The sequence below is a fragment of the Schistocerca piceifrons genome, chromosome 11 (assembly GCF_021461385.2).
Source record: "Schistocerca piceifrons isolate TAMUIC-IGC-003096 chromosome 11, iqSchPice1.1, whole genome shotgun sequence".
In the NCBI taxonomy this organism is placed as follows: Eukaryota; Metazoa; Arthropoda; class Insecta; order Orthoptera; family Acrididae; genus Schistocerca; species Schistocerca piceifrons.
In genome coordinates, this window is record NC_060148.1 from 49,233,465 (window position 1) to 49,259,515 (window position 26,051).

Below are 26,051 nucleotides of genomic sequence, written 5' to 3' on the forward strand. Positions count from 1 at the left end.
CAGTCCCTCCAGATCCTTGAGCTTCATGCACTCCGCCTCGCCTTCCTTATCCGCCTCCCGTCCCCCACGCGGATCCTCTATGATCTCATTAACATATCCGCATCCTCTACACCTCCCGCCGTCTTGAACCCCCTCACCCCCTGGTTGCTCCTCTCCTCTCCCATCCCCGCCCCCTGCCACGTCTTCACCGTTGTGTCCCCCCTACCCTCCATCTCTACACCCTCCATCTCCTTTCCCAAGGTGGCTTCCGTCAACTCCCCCTCCCGGATGATGCCCTCTCTCCCTCCATTTATCCTTCCTATCAACTCTGATCCTCCCTTCCCCTCCTTTCCTCTGTCCTTTCCCTGGGCTCCCTCTTCCCCCCCCTTCCGTCCTGTTTCCTCCCCACTAAACCTCTCCCTACCTCTCTTCTCCCCCCCAGTCCTTTTGTATTCCCCTCCTCTGCCTCCCCCACTCCCTGTCGCGTCTGCCCCCCACCCCTCTTATGGGTCCTCATCCTCCTTCAGCTCCTTTCCCGGATCCCCCCTTCGCTTTTACTCTCCTTTCCCCCCTTTTTTGTTTTCCCATCTTCTGTCCAGTTTCCCCCCACCTGCTCTCGACTGTGGTGTCACATTTGCCAACTTTTTAGTGCAGTGTTCCAGTGACTATTCAGTGTTGTTTGTCTTTCTCGTGTTGCGAACAGAAACCATGCTGTCGCTAGGTGTGAAATTTATGTCCTTTGCGAACAGAATCCAGACTGTCGCCGTGTTTTTTTAATTGTCTATTGTTTTCCCTGTCTGCTTCGTATGTATTTTTACTAGCGTCATCATCCCTGTGTTGTTGTTTTAAGTTCCACGATTTCTTTTCGCCTTGTTACTCTCTAAGTCTCCGATTTTATCGCCTGTTTTTATTATTTGTTCTCTTGATCTTTGTCACAAAATCTGTCGGCTGAAGAGCGGTATACTCAGCTGCTGCCAGCCCGCCCCCTTGGGGGGGAATTGAAATTCAATAAATGAAAAAAAAAAAAATTCAACAGTACCCCCACCCTGAAATACCTTGGCCTCACCCTTGACCGACACCTCACCTGGACCCCTCATCTCCTAACCATCCAGCAGAAAGCCCATTCCCTCCTCCGCCTGCTGAAACTCCTGTCCGGCCGGACATGGGGATTGCATCCTTCTACCATCCTCCCCACCTACAAATCCCTCATCCGTCCTATCCTCTGTTATGCCAGCGTCGCCTGGATCTCTGCCCCCACCCGCTTTTACAAGGCCCTCCAAATCCTTGAACGCCATGCGCTCCGCCTTGCCTTCCGTATCCGCCTTCCTTCCCCCACACGGCTCCTGTATGAACTGATCCCCTTCCCCCACCTCCTCTTGTTCCTCCAACATCTCCGCATCCTTTACATTGTACGCAGGGTTGATCCCCCCCACCCTCTGGTTTCCTCCTTCCTCTCCACCCCCTGCCCGTTGCCGCGCCTCTATCGCTGTATCCCTCCCTCTCTCCACCTCCACACCCTCCATCTCCTTCATCAGGGCAATTTCCAACGCCTCCCCCTCCCGGATGACGAACTTCGCCGTGACATATACCCTTCCTTCCAACTATAACCCGGCCTTGTTCCCCCCCCCCCTCCCCAGGGTCCCCTTCTCCTCTTTCCTCCTTCTCCCAGAGCGGATTTTCCTCCATACCCCCCTCCCCTGAGACCCTGCACCCCATACTTGCCTCTCTCCTTCCCACAACCCTCCCTACCTGGCCCTGTTCCGCGCGCCCCCCATTCCCCTCCCCCATCTCTTCCCCTCCCTCCCTTCTTCAGGTCTCCCTCATCTCCTTGAACCTGGCAGATCCTCTGTATTGATCATCATCAGTGTGCCACATCAGTGTTGTGTTTAGTGCTGTTTCTCGTGTGCGTCAAGAGGTGTGATTTTAATTGTGTACTGCCTTGAGGTTCGCCGTCAGTGTTACGTTGTGTGCTATGCCATCCGTCAACACCTTTATGCTCCAGTCATACTGTGCCTTGTGTTCTTTTAATCGTCGCAGTGTGTGGCTTTTTGTGTGTGCTACTTTTAAACAGTTTTTTATCTCCATTTTACAGTCACCCCGTTTTTTTCTTTGTCTATTGCCTTCCATGATGTTCTCCCTTTTTATATCTATGTTCGCCTTCTTCTCTCCTTTGCTGTTTTTAAATGTCTTCTATTGTTTTGTTCTATGTCTTTCGGCTGAAGAGCAGCGCATATGCTGCTGCCAGCCCGCCCCGATGGGGAATTGAAATACAATAAATAAAAAAATAAAAATAAAAATAAAATAAAAGTAGGGGTACGCAGAGTCGAGTTCGCGATGCCGACGAGCGAGGACGATGCGCGCGCGGCCGGGGCAGCCGCCCCGGACGCGCTGGAGTCGGCCGCTGGTCGGTCGGTTGGGCCTGGCCCGCCGGACGCTCCAGCGCCGCTCCACACAGGACGGATCCCAGGTTGACGACCCAGGCTACGGCACCGGTTCATGACAGGATAGAACGACGATCGACAGGCGCTATTCGACCGCAGAAAACTACACACCACACGACGAAACCGTATTCGGACGTCGGCCATACATCACATCACGAAGGACGCAGCAATGAAGACGACCGCCAGGACTACGCCAGAAAACTCGATATATGTCGGGAGGAGGACAAAGAAACGCTGAAGGACATACAACGCCTTATCCGCTATTCACGGGAAACACAAGAGCAGGATAACGACACCTGTCTGGCATCTCCATCTGTGGACTCAGATGTCGAATCACAGCATTCCCACCAAACGGTCGACGACGCGGAGATGGCAGCGGCCCTTCCAGCAGACAACGACAACGACTTCCTACACGTAGAGGGGGACTTTGCGCTCGTACACAACAAACGGCGCAGAAGCAACGCATTAGCCAAGGATTTAGCCAACCCGGCTAAGAGACGAACGGAGACCATCGCCACAACGAACCTATTCGCCCCACTGATACCTCAAGCTGCGCCTCTATCAACCACCAACAAGCCGCAGGTACAAACTTCTAATGCCGCAGAAGCCGTGGACAGAGACAAGAATGTGCTTCGCAAAGTACCCCCAGTCACAATTTATTACACAAAGGATTACGTTCACCTCAATGAAACGCTCAACGGACTTCTAGAGGGCAACCTTAAAGCTATATACCAAAAGGACCGCATCAAATACCACTTTGAGTCCTTCGAAGACCAAAGGCGTGCAATAAAATTCTTCACGAACCACAACTTCTCCTATTTTACACATCAAGCACCAGACGACAGGGAACTGAAAGTAGTTGTCAAACGCCTTCCGGCGGAAGTTACCGAAGAACAACTTCACTATGCCCTCAAGGAAAAAGGCTTCAAAGTGCTACAAGTCTACCAATTTAAGGAACGCGACGAGAAGACGAAACAATTGATACCGCAACCTGTGTACCGAGTCACCCTCCCATCCGGAAAAGACTGTGACAAGATATATGATGTCAAATACCTGCTCTACACACGAGTGATAATCGAAACCTATAATAGTAAAGAATGACCAGTCCAGTGCCGACATTGCCAACGTTTCGAGCATACAGCGAACTACTGCAGCATGCCAGCACGCTGCGTCCGCTGCGGTGGATCCCATAAATCATTGAATTGTACCCATCCTAGGACGGCGCTCCCAAAGTGCGCCAATTGTGAACAAGAACATCCAGCGACCTTCTGTGGCTGCCCCAAATTTCAAGAACTCCTACGGAAATATACTAGAAGGACACCAAAGAAGTCGACCCCACAACGGCCTATAATTTTTAAGAACTCGCTCATGGCAGCGATTCCGGCCACCCAACAACAAGCGGCACCTCTCCCTGTGGAAACAATCGCCTCTCGACCACAACCAGCACCCAGAGTGACTCTACGACAGACAAAACAACAGCGCTCGTACTCCGAAGCAATACATGCCCATCCGCCGACTCCAACACCAGCGGAGACGTCATCTGCCTGGTCGACCACCTTTACACCAGCGTTAACAGATATTCTTCAACTACTCACCGCCCTCCAGCAGAAGCTGACGTCTATCCTCTCGCTTGTAGAAAGCGTACTGACAGCTTTTCAGACACCCTAAATGGATAGACGGCATCACGCGAGGAGTCTTAACTTCTGCATTTGGAATGCCAACGGCCTGAAACTGAAGAAAATAGAATTCACGGACTTCTTACATCGCCACAAGATAGACGTAGCATTTGTCTCCGAAACACATCTCCGCGAGTCAACCGACCTCCGCTTGAGGAACATGCACATCTACCGGACGGACAGACGGGACCAACGGGGTGGAGGGACCGCAGTTCTAATCAAAAAATGTATTCGTCACCACCAAGAACGTTTACCCCAACTCCAGACTTTAGAGGCCACGGCAGTAACAATCCACACGACGCTCGGAAACATTACCTGTATTGCGGCTTACCTTAGCCCGAACAAGCCTCTCCACCCAGAAGATCTTTACTCCGTTACAGAGGGTTATGACAAGACCCTCCTTGGAGGGGATCTTAATAGTAAACATGTTGCCTGGAATTCCCGTAAGACTAACCCAAAAGGACATATGTTGTTTGCACTGGCTGAGAATTTACATGTTTCCATCCATGGACCACGGGAACCGACGAGGATACCTTACGTCCAGACACAAGACGCTGATGTTCTAGACATCGCCATAATCAAGAACATCAACCCAAATCTCCATCTGCGGACGCTGGATGATCTTTCGTTGGACCACAGACCGGTGTTAGGACTCATAGAGAGGGCTACTTTGCAACTCCCACTGCCGACGACAAGAACTTACGACTGGCAGCAGTTCCAAGCGTACCTCAACAACAATGTGCGACCAACCCAGGTTGTTACTACCAGAGAAGCGATTGATGTGGCAGTCGCAGTACTCACGAAGAAGATTACCAGTGCGAAACAACGTGCACTCACGGAGCACCTGCAACCAGAAGTCAATTATGACGAGTTTCCACCACCACTGCAGGAGCTTAAGACAAGGCACAATCGCTGTCGGAAGCGATGGGTCCGTTACCACCATCCAGACGATAGACGGGAAACTCACAGACTAACCCGAGAACTCCGGCGGAAGGTTCAGGACTGGAAGCAACACACGTGGGAAATCAAAATGGACAACTTTCTATTACGCACCAAAGATGAATGGCGAATAGTTAAAAGTCTCAGACAGCAACAGCCCCCCAAAAGGGCAATTCGAGGACCCCATGGCCTCTTGTACGACTCACTGGCGCAGGCGGAGCTGTATGCGGATACATACCAGCAACAGATGACTACACCCCCCACGGAGGATGGAGATGATGCACTCCACCGTGCAGAGGAGGACCCAGCGGCGGAATGGGAAGCTATTCGGGACGCCCCGACTAACACTATGCCCCAGCTGACAACGCCGGAGGAAATTCGGAGGATTATCAAGTATAGTAAACACACCTCACCTGGAGCAGATAGAATCAGCAATATGGAATTGAAACACCTCCCGAGAAAGCCTGTTGTGCTTCTCACCCGGATAGTGAACAGCTGCCTCAGGACTGGATACTTCCCAGAGGCATGGAAGATTGCCAGAATAGTGCCAATACCAAAACCGGACAAGGATCTCTCACACCCTGACAGCTACAGGCCCATAAGTTTACTGCCAACGCTGGGAAAGGTACTGGAACGTGTCCTACTGAAACGCATGCTGGACATCCTTGTGGCACACAACATCATCCGACTGGAGCAGTTTGGCTTCCAGGCGAAGCTATCGGCTGAGTTACAACTACTGCGCATCACGGAATCTATCCAAGACAATTTCAACAAGAAACGACATACTATTGGAGTCTTTCTCGATATAGAGAAGGCTTACGATAAAGTATGGCGACGCAACTTGATCGTCAAGCTCCGACGTACCACTCCCCTACCAGATTGCTATTTAAAACTTCTTGACAATTTTCTTCAGGATCGCAGATTATATGTTCGCATTGATGACAAGAATTCAACAACACGGCCTGTCCTTGAAGGACTTCCACAAGGATCGGTCATCTCTCCACTGCTGTTTAATTTATATATTAACGGCCTCCCGACGGTGCCACATGTTACTGCCAGTTTCTATGCCGACAACACAGCGCTCCTGACTGCAGGCACCAGAATGGACCACCTCGTCACACGGATGCAGCGCCAACTAGATGTAGTGGACCACTGGACCCACATGAACAAAATAATGATCAATGCAGAAAAAACAAAAGTTATTGTCTTCACACGTCGGAGACCCATCGACAATGACCGCCTGCGGATATCAGACCAGCCACTCCCCTGGGCAACAACTGTAAAATACCTGGGAGTGCATCTAGACGACAAACTGTTGTATAGTCATCACATTATGGAGAAGAAGACGTTTGGCCTCAAAATGTTGGGAGCTCTCCTCCCATTTCTGAAGAGCTCATACCTCAGCCAACGCACGAAACTCCAGTTGTACCACGCCACAGTCGAACCATCTATTTTGTATGGATCGACCTCTTGGGGTACTACGTGTGCAACTAACTACAAGAAGTTATAGGTTGTACAAAGCAGATGCCTACGATGGATCACAGGAGCCCAATGGTGGATCCGAAATCATGACATTCATCGAGCCTTAAGCGAATCTTACCTCTCAGACAAGGTCAAGGAGAAGGCACGAACCTTATTTCGGAAGTTGGACTTGATACGTGACAGTACACCACAACTCACCACATTAGGTGCGGTAGAACCCTTACGCAACCACAAATACAAAGTACCGAAGGCGATAGTATTTGAGCCTCCATAAATAATATCCCTACGGAATTCTCCATAATTTAAGGACATATCGTCCTTTAGCACTTCTACGCACATGTTTTCAAACACACACCAAAAGCAGCGAGTTAAAGGACCCTTCTGTGTGCCCAAACTAAAGCTGAAAGAAGAATAAATAAATAAAGAGAGAATTTTTATCCCTTCCATTCCCTACAGAAGTAAAAATCAACGAAGTTGATCAGACTTCAGCACCACCACAAAAAAAAAAAAAGTAAGGGTACGTGAATATAACAGTAAAAGGATCTATTTTTGGAGGGTTTGTGCCGTTAGGTGCGAACCGGCAATTAGATTGACGATGTTGTAAGGCGTTAAGTGCTGCGGCATGTCAATCAAAATGAGTTTCTGTGTTATTTTTTAATGATTTAACTACTTTAGTAGTTTCTTGAACGTTCTTGACTAGTAGCATAATATCAGCAATAAATCCCAAGCAGTTTAAGCTTTTATCAGTTTTCACACTTCCAGTTGTTATGTTCTTTGCGTTATTCTTGTAACATTCTCTCATTACATATTCCAGTGCTCAGTCGAACAGTAATGGTAATAGGCCTGTTTTTATGAGGAATGTTTCAGAATTTTTTTCTCTAAGCCTTATTTTCAATTTAGCGTTGTTTAGAGTAAGTTCTACTACTTTAATTAATTTTGGATAAAGTCTTAGATTTCTTAGAATTTTTAAAACTGGACTTCCATGGAGACATTGGATGGCTTCTTAAAGTTTACAAACGTTATTGCCATAGATTTGTTCTGTCTCCTACAGCACACCATAATCAACTTTAAACTAATGATCTGCTCTTCACAATTTCTCCATGGTCTGAAACCTTCTAGATTTCCTCGTAACTCCTGTTTTAGTTGTACCTAAAACTTTAAGTCGACAAACATTTTCAGTTACAATAAGCACATTAGGCCGAGGGAGCAATACGTAAATTACAATTCAAGGCAACAATGACAAATATATTTAGCAATTCGGAAAGTATATTCGTTTTGAAACGTCTACTTGCACGATGGCCAGAGATATTGGACTACCTTAGTGGTCATGGTTATTGTTTATGACAATGCTGTGTACAAATTATCGAGTTAATAAGCACTTTAAAACAAATGAAAAGGCATTTGTGATAAGATTGTATAGAAAAACCGTCTCTAATTCGTGATTAATGGGTTAGCTTCGTAAAATAGAGGTATGAACCTGGACATCCATGATGCCCTTTTGTCTACAATAGCTAAAATTATCTTTTGCATTAAAATTTAAAAAAAATAGTAAGTCATAGCACTACATTGGTATGCAGTGCCAAATAAAACTATTTCTAGTAATACCACATTCGGCTGTGTACAATTAGTACATGTTCACAAAATATTTGTTGTCTTGAGAAATAATATATTATACTCTTCTTCTCGTAACATTGGCCGATTTAGCAAGAGATTGTAAAAATTTTTACTTATATACCAAACTTTGAAGTTTGAAGGTATCACAGATTTTTAGAAAATGGAGTGAACGATTATTCAAGACACGTACAGAAACCAGACTGCAGTTGCAAAAGTCATAGAATGTGAGAGGAAAGCGGTGGCTAAGGGGGAAAAGTGGGTTGTAGTGTACGACTGGTGTTATTCAGTCTGTACACTGAGTAAGGAGAAAAGGAAACCAAGGAGTAATTTGTGAGCGAAATTAAAGTTCTGGGACAAACAACAAAGGCATTGAGGTTTTTTAATGATATTTTATTTATCTCAGAGACAGCAAAAGGCTATGAAGAGCAGTTGAACGGAATGAACAGTATTATGGCAAAAAAAAAAGCATTTCTTGTTGCTGAATAATGCAGCTAGCTACGAATACTTCCGAAATGTTACAAAATAACTTCACGTACTGAGACACTATATTGACATCTGCCATTTGGACCAGAAGAAAATTTGTGCCAGACCAGGATTCGAACACAGATTTGTCGCTTACCACAAGTGCTCGCCTTAAGAACTACAACTACCGGAGCACACTTCCAGTATCAATCGAAACTTACACGTGTCACATAGTCACAACCCTTATACTCACCTCGAAGAAATTGTCCACTTGGGACTGAAAGTCGTAGACATTATGTACATGTACAGCCTACCAAATGGCCACAACTGTAGAAAAATTGGTCGACTTATTCAAGAGAAAGAGCTCCACAAATTGAGCAAGTCAGTAAAGTGTTGGTCTACCACTGGTCCTTATATTAGCAGTTATTTGGCTTGGCATTGATTGATAGATTTGTTGGATGTCCTCTTGAGGGATGTCGAGCCATATATTGTCCAGTTGGCGCTTTAGCTCATCAAAATCCTGAGCTGGTCAGATGGCCTCGCCAATAATGTTACATACGTTTTCAGATGGGAGCGAACCTGCGACCTCACTGGCCAAGGAAGGGTTTTCAAGCATGAAGACAAGCAGTAGAAACTATCGCTATGTGCAGATGTGCATTATCTTGCTGAAATGTAAGCCAAGGATGCCTTTCCGTAGAGTGCTACAAATGGGTGCATAGAATATCACCCACATACGACTGTGCTCTAACAGTACTGTGGATGACAACCAAAGGGGTCCTACTCCAAAATGAAATGGAACCGTGGACCGCGGCTCCACATTGACGGTCATTGTGGTGGGTGACAGTCAGATTGGTATCCCATGGCTGTATGTAGCGCCTCCCGACACTTCTTTACTCCTCATCCAGGCTCAGTTACAAGTGGGATTCGTCACTGAAGACAATTCTACTCCAGTCAACGAAATTCCAGGTCTGATAAGTGTTTCAAGACGCCCTGGACAGCTGTGGGATGCCAACCTGAACGTCGCCCACCATGTGGCCTGAGAACTATATGGTCTGGGGTGCCATGTCTTTTCATAGCAGAGCCCCGCTGGTTGCCATCTGTGGCACCCATACAGTACAGAGATAAGTCGAGGAGATTCTATGCACCATTTTGTTTCCCTTCATAACAAGCCACCCTGGGCTTACATTTCAGCAACATTATATGCCTGTACACTGTGAGAGTTTCAAGTGCTTGTCTTTGTGGTTGTCAAACCCTATCTTGGACACCATAGCCGCTGGTTCTCTCCCCAACTGAGAATGTTTGGAGCATTATGGCCAGGGCAGGGCCATCAAACCTGCTCAGGATTTTCATCTATTGATTTATGTCTCATTTTGCCATTTCATGCATAGTATTATTTTGTGTGTGTTACCTCGTGATTTTTACGGTAGAGGAATAGATACATCATTGATTGTTCCAATATTGTGTTTATACAGTGACCGTATATTTACAGTATATTCCTTCAAACATCTATACACATCTGAGAGAGCAGAAACCTCACTGGCCATTACAGCAGTGGTAAACATTACAAAATAGCTTCGCTTACTGCGGTTATACATTGATGTCAGATGTGTGTGACACGTGAAAATTTGTTCCTGTCTGGGACTTAAATCCCTAATGTTCACCACTGCTATAATTGTCAATGACAGTGCCTGTTCCTTCAGATTTGCATGCCGTTCTGAAGGGCATAGTATTGTGAAGACACAGATACTGTATAAACAGTTTCGAAGTGCCTTATTTCAGTGCCATAACTGGCCTTGGGAATCTGTGCCCATCTTCACATGGCTGACGTTTCCAGTTACGTTTATGTATTCATCAATAGCATGTCGTCAGCTCCTGCACTATGTTCCAGTAGACTATGCTTTGTCTTGCATCAGTCCATATGTTTTTCTGCGACCTTAGCAAGAAAAAGCGTTGTGCATTGGAACATATGAAATAATAGACATCATCAGAAGAGTGGCACACCCAAGGGGAGAACAAGTTAAAAGAAAAATCAATAATAAATGGTTTATATAAGAAACGGCTTCCATAGAACCAAAATTGCACGTAATGCATAATATAAAAATACACTGAACAATATATAGGAAAAAGCAACTTAAAAGAAGAATAACCCAAACCAAAATTTTTTAAAAACTCACATCAGGATGTCAAAGTAATTCTGATTCTTCCAATTTAACAAGAAGGTCACTTTTTTTGCCACTTTCTGGCATAATTCAGAATCTGGAGATCCCACAGCATGGGTGGTCGATGCCCTGTTGACTTAAAATTCTCAACAGAGGCAGAATGCTGCTTCATCTGGCCAAAGTCTTAAACTTCCCACCAGTCATAAGATTGTGCTGGGTTTTGTTGTGGACTTCTAGAAGAATTGTAAATTATCAAACATGGATATGGAGTTAATGATCACCTGTTTAATGATCAGCTGATTAGTAAGGATCAGAACTACCTTGACACCACGATGTCAATTTTTGAAATATTTACTTAGCCAGTTTCTTTACTTTAGTTATTCTGCATTGAAATTGCTTTTTTTTTACTGTGTATTAATTTATGTATTTTTACATGATGCATTTCCAGCCAGTTTTTATGCTTCAGTTGGCTTTGTTTATGTTAAGTGTTTGATCAGTTTATTTGAGCCCTCAAATTGAACTCCCCTCAGGTAGCCCTTTTCTCTAAATGTTAATTCCTTTATATTTTTTATCCTGTAGATATATACATGCAATCTTTGTATTTTTCTAAAGCTACAAATTTACGTTTTAAATTTTAACTGCCAAACAGGATTTTGTCATTGTAATTCAAGTTTAGGTGGTAACACTTGCATATTTTACTTCACTTTCTCCTTCTTGCGGATCGTGTCACTCGCAATCTTGTGCACTACGCACGTGGCGTTATTAATTTGTAGTGTGTTTCCTGTCAGTCTCATTATTTCACTGTAGTTGTTCGTTTGTCCAAAGCTTTTCTGCTAGTGACAGCTTCCCAACGTTTTGTGAACTTCTGCATACCAGATAGAGCGCCTTCATTGTTGAGCTGTCTGATTATTCGGGTTACCTCACTGAAAGCCCGTGTACTCTTATGGAATTATGGGCAGCTTGGCAGGGTTCATGGTGTTATTTTCTTTTAGAACTACTTCAGACGTTAGTTGAGTCCATGCCATATCATGTTATGCCACCTCTACGTGCTCGCAGGGGCCCCACACCATATTAGGCAGGTACACCAGTTACTTTGCCCCTTCAGTTTATAATAGAAACATATACTTCCATAACGCAAATTAACTACTTTGTGCTCATTATCACATAGAAAACGTCCAACGAAGTCGGACATCCTGCCACTGTAGCATAATTAACCACACTCTGAACATCTACGTCTACATTTATACTCCGCAAGCCACCCAACGGTGTGTGGCGGAGGGCACTTTACGTGCCACTGTCATTACCTCCAGTTTCTGTTCCAGTCGCGTACGGTTCGCGGGAAGAATGACTGTCAGAAAGCCTCCGTGCGCGCTCGAATCTCTCTAATTTTACATTCGTGATCTCCTCGGGAGGTATAAGTAGGGGGAAGCAATATATTCGATACCTCATCCAGAAACGCACCCTCTCGAAACCTGGCGAGCAAGCTACACCGCGATGCAGAGCGCCTCTCTTGCGGAGTCTGCCACTCGAGTTTGCTAAACATCTCCGTAACGCTATCACGGTTACCAAATCACCCTGTGACGAAACGCGCCGCTCTTCTTTGGATCTTCTCTAACTCCTCCGTCAACTCGATCTGGTACGGATCCCACACTGATGAGCAATACTCAAGTATAGTCGAACGAGTGTTTTGTAAGCCACCTCCTTTGATGATGGACTACAGTTTCTAAGGACTCTCAGAATGAATCTCAACCTGGTACCCGCCTTACCAACAATTAATTTTATATGATCATTCCACTTCAAATCGTTCCGCATGCATACTCCAGATATTTTACAGAAGTAACTGCTACCAGTGTTGGTTCTGCTATCATATATTCATACAATAAAGGATCCTTCTTTCTATGTATGCACAATACATTACATTTGTCTATGTTAAGGGTCAGTTGCCACTCCCTGCACCAAGTGCCCATCCGGTGCAGATCTCCCTGCAATTCGCTACAATTTTCTAATGCTGCAACTTCTCTGTATACTACAGCATCTTCCGCAAAAAGCCGCATGGAACTTCCGACACTATCTACTAGGTCATTTATATATATTGTGAAAAGGAATGGTTCCATAACACTCCCCTGTGGCACACCAGAGGTTACTTTAACGTCTGTAGACGTCTCTCCATTGATAACAACATGCTGTGTTCTGTTTGCTAAAAACTCTTCAATCAAGCCACACACCTGGTCTGATATTCCGTAGGCTCTTACTTTGTTTATCAGGCGACAGTGCGGAACTGTATCGAACGCTTCCCGGAAGTCAAGGAAAATGGCATCTACCTGGGAGCCTGTATCTAATATTTTCTGGGTCTCATGAACAAATAAAGCGAGATGGGTCTCACACGATCGCTGTTTCCGGAATCCATGTTGATTCCTACAGAGTAGATTTTGGGTTTCCAAAAACGACATGATACTCGAGCAAAAAACATGTTCTAAAATTCTACAACAGATCGACGTCAAAGATATAGGTCTATAGTTTTGCGCATCTGCTCGACGACCCTTCTTGAAGACTGGGACTACCTGTGCTCTTTTCCAATCGTTTGGAACCTTCCGTTCCTCTAGATACTTGCGGTACACGTCTGTTAGAAGGGGGGGAAAGTTCTTTTGCGTACTCTGTGTAGAATCGAATTGGTATCCCGTCAGGTCCAGTGGACTTTCCTCTGTTGAGTGATTCCAGTTGCTTTTCTATTCCTTGGACACTTATTTCGATGTCAGCCATTTTTTTCGTTTGTGCGAGGATTTAGAGAAGGAACTGCAGTGCGGTCTTCCTCTGTGAAACAGTTTTGGAAAAAGGTGTTTAGTATTCCAGCTTTACGCGTTCATCCTCTGTTTCCATGCCATCATCATCCCGGAGTGTCTGGATATGCTGTTTCGAGCCACTTACTGATTTAACGTAAGACCAGAACTTCCTAGGATTTTCTGTCAAGTCGGTACATAGAATTTTACTTTCGAATTCACGCATAGCCCTCCTTACGCTAACTTTGACATCATTTAGCTTCTGTTTGTCTGAGAGGTTTTGGCTGCGTTTAAACTTGGAGTGAAGCTCTCTTTGCTTTCGCAGTAGTTTCCTAACTTTGTTGTTGTACCACAATAGGTTTTTCCCGTCCCTCACAGTTTTACTCGGCACGTACCTGTCTAAAACGCATTTTACGATTGCCTTAAAGTTTTTCCATAAACACTCCACATTGTCAGTGTCAGAACAAAAATTTTCGTTTTGATCTGTTAGGTTGACTGAAATCTGCCTTCTATTACTCTTGCTAAACAGATAAACCTTCCTCCCTTTTTTTATATTCCTATTAATTTCCATATTCAGGGATGCTGCAACGGCCTTATGATCACTGATTCCCTGTTCTGCACTTACAGAGTCGAGAAGTTCGGGTCTGTTTGTTATCAGTAGGGCCAAGATGTTATCTCCACGAGTCGGTTCTCTGTTTAATTGTTTGAGGTAATTTTCGGATAGTGCACTCAGTATAATGTCACTCGATGCTCTGTCCCTACCACCCGTCCTAAACATCTGATTGTCCCAGTCTATATCTGGTAAATTGAAATCTCCACCTAAAACTATAACATGCTGAGAAAATTTATGTGAAATGTATTCCAAATTTTCTCTCAGTTGTTTTGCCACTAATGCTGCTGAGTCGGGAGGTCGGTAAAAGGAGCTAATTATTAACCTAGCTCGGTTGTTGAGTGTAACCTCCACCCATAATAACTCACAGGAACTATCCACTTCTACTTCACTACAGGATAAGCTACTACTAACAGCGACAAACACGCCACCATCGGTTGCATGCAATCTATCCTTTCTAAACACTGTATGTGCCTTTGTAAAAATTTCGGCTGAATTTCTCTCTGGCTTCAGCCAGCTTTCTGTACCTATAACGATTTCAGCTTCGGTGCTTTCTATCAGCACTTGAAGTTCCGGTACTTTACCAATGCAGCTTCGACAGTTTACAATTACAATACCGATTGCTGCTTGGTCCCCGCGTGTCCTGACTTTGCCCCGTACCCTTTGAGGCTGTTGCCCTTTCTGTACTTGCCCGAGGCCATCTAAACTAAAAAACCGCCCAGTCCACGCCACACAGCCCCTGCTACCCGTGTAGCCGCTTGCTGCGTGTAGTGGACTCCTGACCTATCCAGCGGAACCCGAAACCCCACCATCCTATGGCGCAAATCGAGGAATCTGCAGCCCACACGGTCCCAGAACAGTCTCAGGCTCTGATTCAGACCCTCCACTCGGCTCTGTACCAAAGGTCCGCAGTAAGTCCTGTCGACCATGCTGCAGATGATGAGCACTGCTTTCATCCCGCTAGCGAGACTGGCAGTCTTCACCAAATCAGATAGCCGCCGGAAGCCAGAGAGGATTTCCTCCGATCCATAGCGACACACATCATTGGTGCCGACATGAGCGACCACCTGCAGATGGGTGCACCCAGTACCCTTCATGGAATCCGGAAGGACCCTTTCCACATCTGGAATGACTCCCCCCGGTATGCACACGGAGTGCACATGGGTTTTCTTCCCCTCTCTTGCTGCCATATCCCTAAGGGGCCCCATTATGCGCCTGTGTTTTGGAGAGATCATGAGTGCTGTGTATCACTGAAACTACATATTTTCGTACGACGCGTGTATAAATATGAAAAAAATCAATTACGGCCTGTTCGTTTGTAAGGTCTTGGTCCCTTCTGAAATCGCTGGTGAGAGTAGGAAAGTGGATTCACAAAATAATAGCGATTTTAATATTTGTGGCACAGTGTTTATCTTTCATCCCGTATGTTTGTGAAACTTGTCTGGTAATTACAGTAACTGCGGACGGAGTGTGCAGTACTCTCCACGTTCGTTTCGAGACAGATGCAGCTGATTTACGTGCATCTTATAACAGCAAAAGCCGAACTGCAGCACTCGTCTTCAAGCACAGAGGCGCCGTGGTATCCATCCCATCATTGTAGGTTAGAATATAGCCTACTTCATACATAAAATAGGTTCTGACCTAATCTAACCTCCTCGATCTCGTCAAAAACTAACGAATCAGGTGGGACGCACAGTGACCAAGCTGTCAGACGATGTTGGAGGTCAACCTTTGGCGACGGAGTCCAACGACCGTTGTCAGTGACAATGTGAGCGCAGCCTTATCGCACGTCTCACAATCTTCTGCACCACTGGTCCGTCACAAGTCAGCGTGGACGGCTTGCCATAGACGAAAACAAATTAATTTCTTCCTTCTATCGTCATCTGAATAGTGAAGCAATGGAGGACTGACCCCAAACCAATTGGAAGAAAAATGCAATTTCACGGCATTTATCCAGCACTTGACATCGTAACACGAAAGTCATAGAAGCTCTTTAGTTTTGAAATTTATGGTAACTGAAGTTGATGATTGGATGGGTAGGGAAAGAAATAAACAGCAGAGTAAAAAATTATTACGCTGCAGTTCTGTAAACTCGATAGTCCTTGTAAACAAAGCAAAAGCGTCACCTCTTTCCGAAGGGTAAAGTCTGGAAATACTACAGCTCGCGACTCTCGCGTTTTATTGCGAGAACTGTTGAAATCTGAGGGTTGGTTTGAGAGGAATGTGGAGTTGCGCTTGGGAGTTACCAGCATCACACATCTCACAACTCATGAGCATGCAGTCACCCACATCACACTCACTACACCGAGCGAGGTTGCGCAGTGGTTAGAGCGCTGGACTCGCATTCGGGAGGACGGCGGTTCAAACTCGTGTCCGCCAACCTGATTTAGGATTTCTGTGTTTTCTTCCCTAAATCGCTTCAGGCAAATGCCAGAATGGTTCCTTTGAACGTCACGGCAGACCCCTTTCCCGTCCTACCCTAATCCAATGCGACCAACGACCTCACTGTTTTGTCCCCTTCCCCTAAAACAACCAACACCCACTTACAATTATCTATCGTTTACTGGCTCGAATCACAGAATACAAGCTGTCCAAAATTGTCACATTGCTATCACATCACCATGAACGTTGCTGACATTGATATCATAACCAAAAATCGGCTTTCAAATATCTGTATCTTGAATTCCGTGTTCCTTTCAGGATGCTATGTTTGAGGTAACATGAATGATGTAGCAATTCCTGGTGCTTCCCAGGTGGTATCAACAACTCCTCCTCAGGAAAGGGAGCTGCACTGACCTACCTACTGGCATTTTCTTCTTACACACCCTCTAGCTTCAGGTGAAAAACAGCCCAGCAGAAATGCGTTGCTTGTTATTACCTTTTGCAAATTATTTGATTGCTGGACTTGCTTACTGGCAGAATTTAGAGAAGTTCAGCATGTCAGTACTTCATGTCTAAGTACCGGCACTAGTAATATTGTATAAAGCATTACAGTAGCCATTACATAGTCCCTGTTGTTTTACCACTTAGTATGTTTATCCGTTTCAAACGGAATACTGAACAAATCGAATTCAGTAATTGTCCACAGACATACAAGTAAAATTGCGACACACGCCTCATAAAGTCTGTAGCTGTAATTCAATGACTCGTGAACTGCCGCCACGTATTTGTCAGCTTCTGTGAAAATTCAGACGCCCATATTTTTCCTTTCCTTCGCTGCTTTGCTTTCTGCATCACCAACAGTGCAGCTGACATACACAACTATCCTGTGTGGATATCACGGCTTTTCATTGCAAGTATTTCGCTACAATAGCGCTCTATTGCATATGTGTGTGTGTGTGTGTGTGTGTGTGTGTGTGTGTGTGTAGCTCTGTGAGGTTTGCGTCTAAGAAAGAGAATCGCTTGTGTTCCTTAGCTCATTATTCGTCCGACAGTACTGTCTTTCATTCGTACTGCGTAAAATCTTGTTCGTAAGTTCAGGCCAACTGTAGTGAATACTATCATTGTTCTGATGACTGGTCGTTCGCCTGTTGTTTGCTCCGGCGTACAGGCATTGCAGAGGAATTGGAGACAGGAGACGGAAGTTTTTCCCGGCAGCGTAACGAGCTGACATCTGTCGGCGACGCCAGGCAACAGTGCATTCAACGGACGGCGTTTATTCGATGTCGCAATAATAAGCTTAACAGGAAACGTTTGGAAGTAAGAAAAGTCACCTTATCTGCGTCTATTGAGTATCGATTGTCTGTTAACAAAGGGGTAACCCCGTTCATGTCTCTTGTTTATTTCCAAAGACAGTTCTTCATACTCAGCAACACTAGTGATGATGCGTTCGTTAAAAAAGTGAAAGATATGCAACAAATTCCTCCCACCTACTCCCAAAAGTGTAAAGCCCGACCCCCTCCAACCACTCCTGAACTCACCGTACCTGTCCGTCCTCTGGACGCCCCCACCCCTCCTGGCAATTCCCTTCGTCCCCCACCCACCGCTGAGGACATCATCAGGTTCCTCACCATCGTCCTCCAGAATGTTCATCCCTTTCAGCGCCCTCACACCCTCCAGCAGATCTCCCTTGCTGCCCGTTCCATCTTCCAACTCAAGATGTACGCCACCTACTCCAACAACCAGGCCCATTTCACCTTCTCCCGTCTTGACACCCTCGTTTAAATCCCAGTCATGGCGCGACAGCAACGTATCCTTTTCAACAACATACGCTCCCTTCCCGCCAACAAAAACCTGTTCCTGCACACCCTTGCCACCCACCGCGTGGATGCCTTCCTCCTCAATGAAACCTTCCTGCAACCCCAACACACAGTCCACACTTCGCCCTACCTCCTCCACCGCTCCGATAATCCCCTCCCGATTGCGCGTGGCGGAGTTGCCATTGGTCACCACCGCCAGATCCCCGTTCGGCTCCAACCTCTCCTTCCCAACCCCACCGAACACCTGATCCTTAGTCTCTTCTTCCCCGGCCTTACCGTTACCTGCGCCACCATCTATGTCCGCCCCAACGCTCCTATTCCCTTCGACTTCCTCTCCCACGTCGATCGTACCTTTTCCTCCTACGTGATCGCCGCCGACCTCAACATCCATAGTCGTTCCGCTGCCCAGTTACGCCGATGGCATCGGTTCCTCTCCACCCTTCAAGGTGACCTCGTCCCCATCCCCCGGCATACCCGTCCTGAATCCAACTCCACTCCTGATGTTATCCTCTCCTCCCCCAACCTCCTTGGCCGTATCACGGTGGCTGTCCTGGAGCCTATTGGTAGCGACCATCTCCCTGTCCTCCTCACCGTTTCAGACGGTCGTCGCCCTCGCCCCGACCCTCGTACTGACCCTCCCCCTAAGTATGTCCACGACTATTCCCGAGCCGACTGGAATGCCTACCGGGATACCCTTTCCACCCAGGTCGATAGCCACCCTCTCACCTACCACCACCCTGACGATGTCACCCATGCCGCCTCCTTTCTCCAGCGGACCTTGTCTGAGGCCGTGGAGGCCCACGTTCCTACTGTCGCCATCCACCCCTACCGTCCTCCCTTACCCCCACAGGCCGTTCTCCTCTTCCGTGAATCCCGTCGTCTCTACCGTGCCTTCCTCCGCACGCGTGACCCGGACACACTACGACGCCACCGGCAACTCCAGCGACACGTTCACAATTTGCTCGCGGCTAAGAAACGCCGGGACTGGCGACAGACATGCACCCGTTTAAATGCAACCCTACCAATCAACTCGTCCAAGTTCTGGTCGGCCTTCCGTCGCCTTACCGGAACTAAACCCTCCCCCTATTATCCTCTTCTCCATGATGATCACCCTTTCCCTGACTCAATTAGTAAGGCCAATCACTTTGCCTCCTACCTCTCCGATGTATTTTCCGTCCCCGATGATCCGCAGTTCGATTACTCCCTCTTCCCAGATATCCGCGATCGAACTGACACCTCTTCCCCTCCCCTCGCTCCTGGCTTCCAGTACTTGGACAACATTACACACACGGAACTCAATGCCCCTATCACTACACAGGATCTCATTGATACACTCCGCACAAAACGCAACACCGCTCCTGGTCACGATCGTGCCACCTACCGTCACCTTCGTGAAGCTCCTGTCTCTTTCCTCTCCACCCTGGCCAGGCTCTACAATGTAGTCCTGTCCACCGGTTACTACCCCGACCTGTGGAAAACCTCCCGTATCCTCATGTTCCTTAAACCTGGCAAACCGCCGTCCGCCGTCTCCTCCTACCGTCCCATCAGCCTTACCTCGGTCTTCAGCAAGGTCCTGGAATCTATCCTCACCCGCCGCATCCACCAGCATCTCCGCCAGCACCGCCTCCTTCCCGTCACCCAGTGTGGCTTTCGGCCATCCTTCTCTTCCGACGATCTTCTCCTTCACCTCACTCATCTCCTTTCCGAACAGCTTAATTCCCGTCGCTCCGCCATCTTCCTCTCCCTTGACCTCGAACGCGCTTATGACCGCGTCTGGCATTCCGGTCTCCTCTTCAAGCTCCAAACCTTTGCCCTTCCCATTAACTACGTCCGTCTGATCGGTTCCTTTCTCTCCCGCCGTCCTTCCTATGTCACCATCCATAACACCGATTCCTACACCTTTTTCCCCTCCGCCGGTGTGCCCCAAGGCTCCGTCCTCTCCCCCCTTCTGTACCTTTTGTACACGGCGGACATGCCGCCGCCGTCGCCCCCCGTCCACCTCCTCCAGTTTGACGATGACACCGCCTTCCTCGCCCTTGCCCCCACCCTGCAACGCTCCCAACGCCTTCTCCAATCCCATCTTGACCGGTTCACCGCTTGGTGCAACCAGTGGTTGCTCAAGGTCAATCCCTCCAAAACCCAGGCGATCATTGTAGGCAAAACCACCCCTTCCTTCCGCCTCCTTGATTTCTATCTCACCATCTATGGCTGTCCTATCGCCCTCACTCCCACCCTTAAGTACCTTGGCGTCACCCTCGACCGTCGCCTCTCCTGGACTCCCCATCTCCAGACGATCCAAGCCAAGGCACGTTCCCGACTCCGTCTCCTCAAGCTCCTTTCCGGCCGCACGTGGGGTCTGGACCCCTCCACAATCCTCCACACCTATAAATCCCTCATCCGCCCTATCCTTTGTTACGCCCATCCAGCGTGGATCTCCGCCCCCCCCCTACCTTCTATAAATCCCTCCAAATCCTTGAACGCCATGCTCTCCGCCTTGCCTATCGCATCCGTCTCCCCTCCCCCACGCGGATCCTGTATGATCTCATCCCCTTCCCCCACCTCCTCCTTTTCCTTGAAAGGATACGTATCCTGTACACCTCACGTAAACTTGATCCTCCTCACCCGCTCGTTTCCCCACTCCTCTCCCACCCCCGCCCGCTGCCGCGCCTGTATTCGCACGTCCCACCCGGTCTCCATCTCTCTACCCTCCATGCCCTCTCCCAAGGTGGCTTCCGCCGGCTCCCTCTCCCTGATGATGTCCTCGTCCCCTCCATCTACCCCTCCTATCAACTTTGACCCTGCCCCACCCCCCACTTCCCGTGTCCTTTCCTTTCGGCACCCTCCCTCCCTTCTCTTCTCTTCCCTTCTTTTTCCATCTCCCTGTCCCCTCCCTTCCCCCTCTTCCCCCGGGCTTCCTCTCCCCCTTCCTCCCTCCCCCTATCTCCCCTGCCCGTGGCATCTCTGCTCTCCCCTCTCGCTCTCCCACTCCCCTTCCTCCTCCTCCTCTCTTGGCAGGTCCCCGGATTCGCACACGTATAGTGAACATTCGCGCGCCGGAGATCGTCGCCTTTTGTGCTTCGTGTGTGTGACGTCATATAGTGTTTTTGGTGTCCGCCGTCCCACTCCTACGTTCACTTGTGCCGTCGGACTCACCAGTGTTTTGTGCGCCGTGCCAACGTGTTTTCAGTGTTGTTATCATCACATGTGAACGACTCCGTGTTTTTTATGTCTCTGTGACCTCTCTCTTTTGCCCGTCACTTTGTTCATTGTCATTCACCATGTTTTATACTCTTGTACAACGCTATGGCTGAAGAGCGGCGTAGTGTGCCGCTGCCAGCCTACCTGAATTGTACAGGTTTTAAAATAACAATAAAGGGTTGGATTCCCTCTCTTCTTCATCGAAGAGTTTCACTGCCTGGGCTACTCTCAGGGTGCACCTTAGACGTGGAAGATCCCCGCCGTTTCCCTGCCGTGTCGTCTGCTTGCCGTCCATACTGCCTGCCGGTGCTCGCCGCCGCCGTCGCCGCCTGCCGGGGCTCGCCGCCGCCGCCTGGTCGCCGCCTGCCGGTGCTCGCCGCCGTCGCCGTCTGCGCCGCCGTTTGGCCGCCTTCCGGTCCTCGCCGCCGCCGCCGCCGCCGTCGCCTGCCGGGGCTCGCCGCCGCCGCCGCCGCCGCCGCCGCCGCCGCCTGCCGGTCGCCGCCGTCGCCGTCTGGTCGCCGCCGCCGCCCTTCTCGCGCGCCGCCGCCATGTCCCAACCCACCACCACCACCACTATCATTTTCACCTCTCCCTCCGCTGCTCCAACCACCATCACATGGAGCTCCTCCTCCACCCCACTCCCCGTCCTTCCTTCTCTCCCTGTCCACCCCACCCCTGCACCACATTCGGCTGTAACCACCCCCAACTCCTCCTCCCCTATCACTGTCGCCCCATCGACAGCTACTGACTTTCCGCCGCTCCCCGCACCGCCTCCGACAGGCTCCAAGCCAGCACGGATCTCTGCTCGACGTTCCACAGTCTCAGTGACACCCACGCCCCCTCCGTCTGCGTCATCCGCTGCTCAGGGTGGTCCTGCCCCCCGCCATCTCCCCCTGCAACCCATACCCCTGCCCCCTCTCCACCCAGTCGTGCCCGCGAAACCTTCAAAGCGCCCGAATGCTGACCCTTCCCCTGCAGTCTCCTCCAAAAAAACCCCCAGCCCCCGTAACCCACCCACCCCCATGGACGCGGCTCCGACCCCACCCCTGCCCCGCCTGCCACCCACACCTTTGTCCTCTCCAATCCTGACCCTCAATTCCTTGATGCCCGCTCCCTCACCCTCGCCATCCGGAAATACTACCCCAATGCTCCCATCTCCCAACTGATTCCTCGCAAGGACTCGGTCCTCATCAAATCCCCCAGTGCTTCCCTCCACACCGATCTCCTCTCCCGCATCCCCCGTATCTAATTTGGCCAACATGCAACCCTCACCCCCTACACCCCGTCCTCTCCCCGTCAGCCTCAACCTCCCCGGCGTCCGCCGACCTTCACCGCTGTGATCACGAAGCTTAGCCCCGTGATCACGGAGGCTGAGGTGTTGGCGGAACTCAACTCCCGGCCCGACATTGAAATCCGCTCGGCCCGTCGCATCTTCAATGATGCTGGGCCGACTTTTCTCATGCGGATATTCACCGAATCCTCCTCCTCCATTGACCGCCTCCTCACCGAGGGAGCCCTCATATACAATCAGCGCCATAAGGTGGACCCCTCCCGTTCCCCCGTCCAATCCTACCGCTGCCAACGCTGTCTCACCTACAACGACCACGTTACCTCCGCCTGCAGGAACCCCCCTACTTGTCCCTACTGCAAAGCTTCCCACTTCCTCAATCATTGCCCCAACCTCACCTCTCCCCCCTCCTGCAACACTTGCAACGAACCGCATCCTACCTACTCCTCGAAGTGTAAAGCGAAACCTCCGCCTGTAACCCCTGAGCTCACCGTGCCTGTCCGTCCTGTTGATGACCCCATCCACCCCAACAACTCGCTCCGCCCTCCCCCTACTGCTGAGGACATCATCCGTTTCACCACCATTGTGCTCCAAAACATCCACCCCTTCCAGCGCTCACACACTCTTTAATAAATCGCCCTTGCTGCCCGTTCCATCTTCCATCTTACCACCTATGCCACATACTCCCACAACCAGGGCCACTTCACCTTCACCCCCCTCACCACCCTTGTCTAACTCTCCAATCCCATGGCACAACAACCGTACCGTATCCTGTACCACAACATTCGCTCCCTGCCCACTCACAAACTCCTCTTCCTCCACACCCTACGTCAGCACCGCGTGGATGCCTTCGTCCTAAATGAAACCTTCCTTCAACCCCATCTCTCCGTCTCCACGGCTCCTTACACTCTACACCGCACCGATAACCCGTACCCTCTCGCGCGTGGCGGAGTTGTTATAGGCCACCTCAAGCACCTCCCTGTCCGGCCCCAACCTCTCCTTAACAATCCTGCCGAGCATCTCACCCTCAGCCTCTTCTTCCCCACCCTTACCATCACCTGTGCCACCATTTATGTCCGCCCTCGCACCCCCATCCCGTACGATTTCCTGGCCCACATTGACCGCACCTTCTCCACCTACGTGATTGCTGCTGACCTCAATATCCACAGCCATGATCCTGCCGACCTCCGATGGTGGCATCAGTTTCTCACCACTCTCCAGGGAGACCTGGTTCCCCTGCCTCAGCACACCCGGCCCGAATCCAACACCACTCCTGATGTGGTCCTTGCCTCTCCAAACCTCCTTGGGCCCTCACCGCGGATGTCCATGACCTCATTGGCAGTGACCATACTCCTGTCCTCCTCACTATCTCTAACGGTCGCCAACCCCGCCACGCTCCTCGCCCTGACGTCCCTCCTAAACTTGTCCATGATTACTCCCTTGCCAACTGGGATTCCATTCACACCCAGGTTGACGGCCACGACCTTACCCTCCAGTCTCCTGATGACATCGCTCGTGTTGCTGCCTTCCGGCACCAGACATTGTCTGACGCCGTCGCCACCCATATCCCCACCAAAGCCATCCACCCTCACCGCCCCGCCCTGCCTCCACAGGCCGTCCTTCTCCTTCGAGAGTCCCGTCGCCTCTACCGCTCTTTTCTCCACATTCATGACCGGGATACACTTACCCGCCACCGGCAATTACAGCGACACATCCGCAACCTGCTTGTTGCGAAGAAACGCAGAGCCTGGCGCCAGACATGTACACGACTCAACACCACACTCCCCATCAACTCTTCCAAGTATTGGTCTGCCTTCCACCGCCTTACTGGGAACCGCCCCACCCCCCAGTACCCTCTCCTCCTTAATGACCGTCCCTTTCCTGACAACCTCAGTAAGGCCAACCACTTTGCCTCCCACCTCTCTGATGTTTTTTCCATCCCAGATGATCCCCACTTTGATTATTCCCTCTTCCCTGATGTCATGGACGGTACGAATACCTCTGTTCCTCCCCTTGCTCCTAGCTTCCAGTACTTGGGCCACACCCCACCATCTGCACCTAACACTCCCATCACTACACAGGACATCAGCCTCACACTCCGCACTAAATGCAACACTGCTCCCGGCCACAACTGCGTTACCTACCGCCACCTCAAACACTGCCCTCCCTCCTTCCTTTCCCTCCTTGCCACCCTCTACAATGTCATCCTTGCCACAGGCTTCTATCCCGACCTGTGGAAAACCTCCCGTATCCTGATGTTCTCCAAACCCAATAAGCCTCCATCTGATGCCTCTTCCTATCGTCCTATCTGTCTCACATCGGTGTTCAGCAAGCTCTTGGAATCCATCCTTTCCCGGCGCATCCATCTCCACCTCCACCAAAACCACCTCCTCCCAAACACCCAATGTGGCTTTCGACCTTCCTTCTCTGCTGATGACCAGCTCCTCCGCCTCACTCATTTCCTCTCCCTCCAGCTTAACTCCCGTCGCTCCGCCATTTTTGTCTCACTTGACCTCGAAAAGGCCTACAACCGTGTCTGGCATCCCAGTCTCCTGTTTAAACTCCAAACCTACGCCCTTCCTATCAACTACATCCGTCTGGTGGCCTCCTTCCTCTCCCACCGCCCCTCCTATGTTACCATCCATCATGCCAATTCCCACACCTTCTACCCCTCTGCCGGTGTGCCTCAGGGCTCTGTCCTCTCCCCTCTCCCCTACCTTCTGTACACAGCAGATATGCCCCAACCCCCCCCCCCCATCCAGTACACCTCTTGCAATATGCTGATGACACCGCATTCCTCGCCCTCGCTCCTACCCTCCAACAGTCCCAACGCCTTCTCCAGAATCACCTTGACCTTTTTGCTGCATGGTGTAACCAATGGCTCCTGAAACTCAATCCTTCCAAGACCCAGGCAATCATCGTAGGTCCTACCACTCGCTCCTTCCGGCTCCTGGATTTCTCCCTTACTGTCTGCGCATGTCCTGTCCGCCTCACCCCCACCCTCACCTACCTTGGCCCCACCATTGACCGTCACCTCAACTGGATACCTCATCTCCGCTCCATCCAATCCAAAGCCCACAACCGCCTCCGACTTCTCAAACTCCTCTCTGGCCGGACATGGGGGTTGCACCCTCTCTACCATCCTCCACACCTACACATCCTTCATCCGTCCCGTCCTCTGTTATGCCAGTCCTGCCTGGATGTCTGCCCCCCCCCCCAAATTCTAT

General features: G+C 49.5%; 1 protein-coding gene across 1 annotated transcript in view; it reads left to right on the plus strand.

Annotated features, from left to right (window-relative positions):
- Positions 1-2,313: 2,313 nt before the first annotated feature.
- Positions 2,314-26,051, plus strand: part of LOC124719659 (putative sodium-dependent multivitamin transporter) — a 176,930-nt gene continuing 153,192 nt past the window's right edge. The window contains exon 1 of the mRNA XM_047244871.1: positions 2,314-2,383. Within this exon, the coding sequence (XP_047100827.1) occupies positions 2,314-2,383 (70 nt within the window). The remainder of the gene's footprint in view (positions 2,384-26,051) is intronic.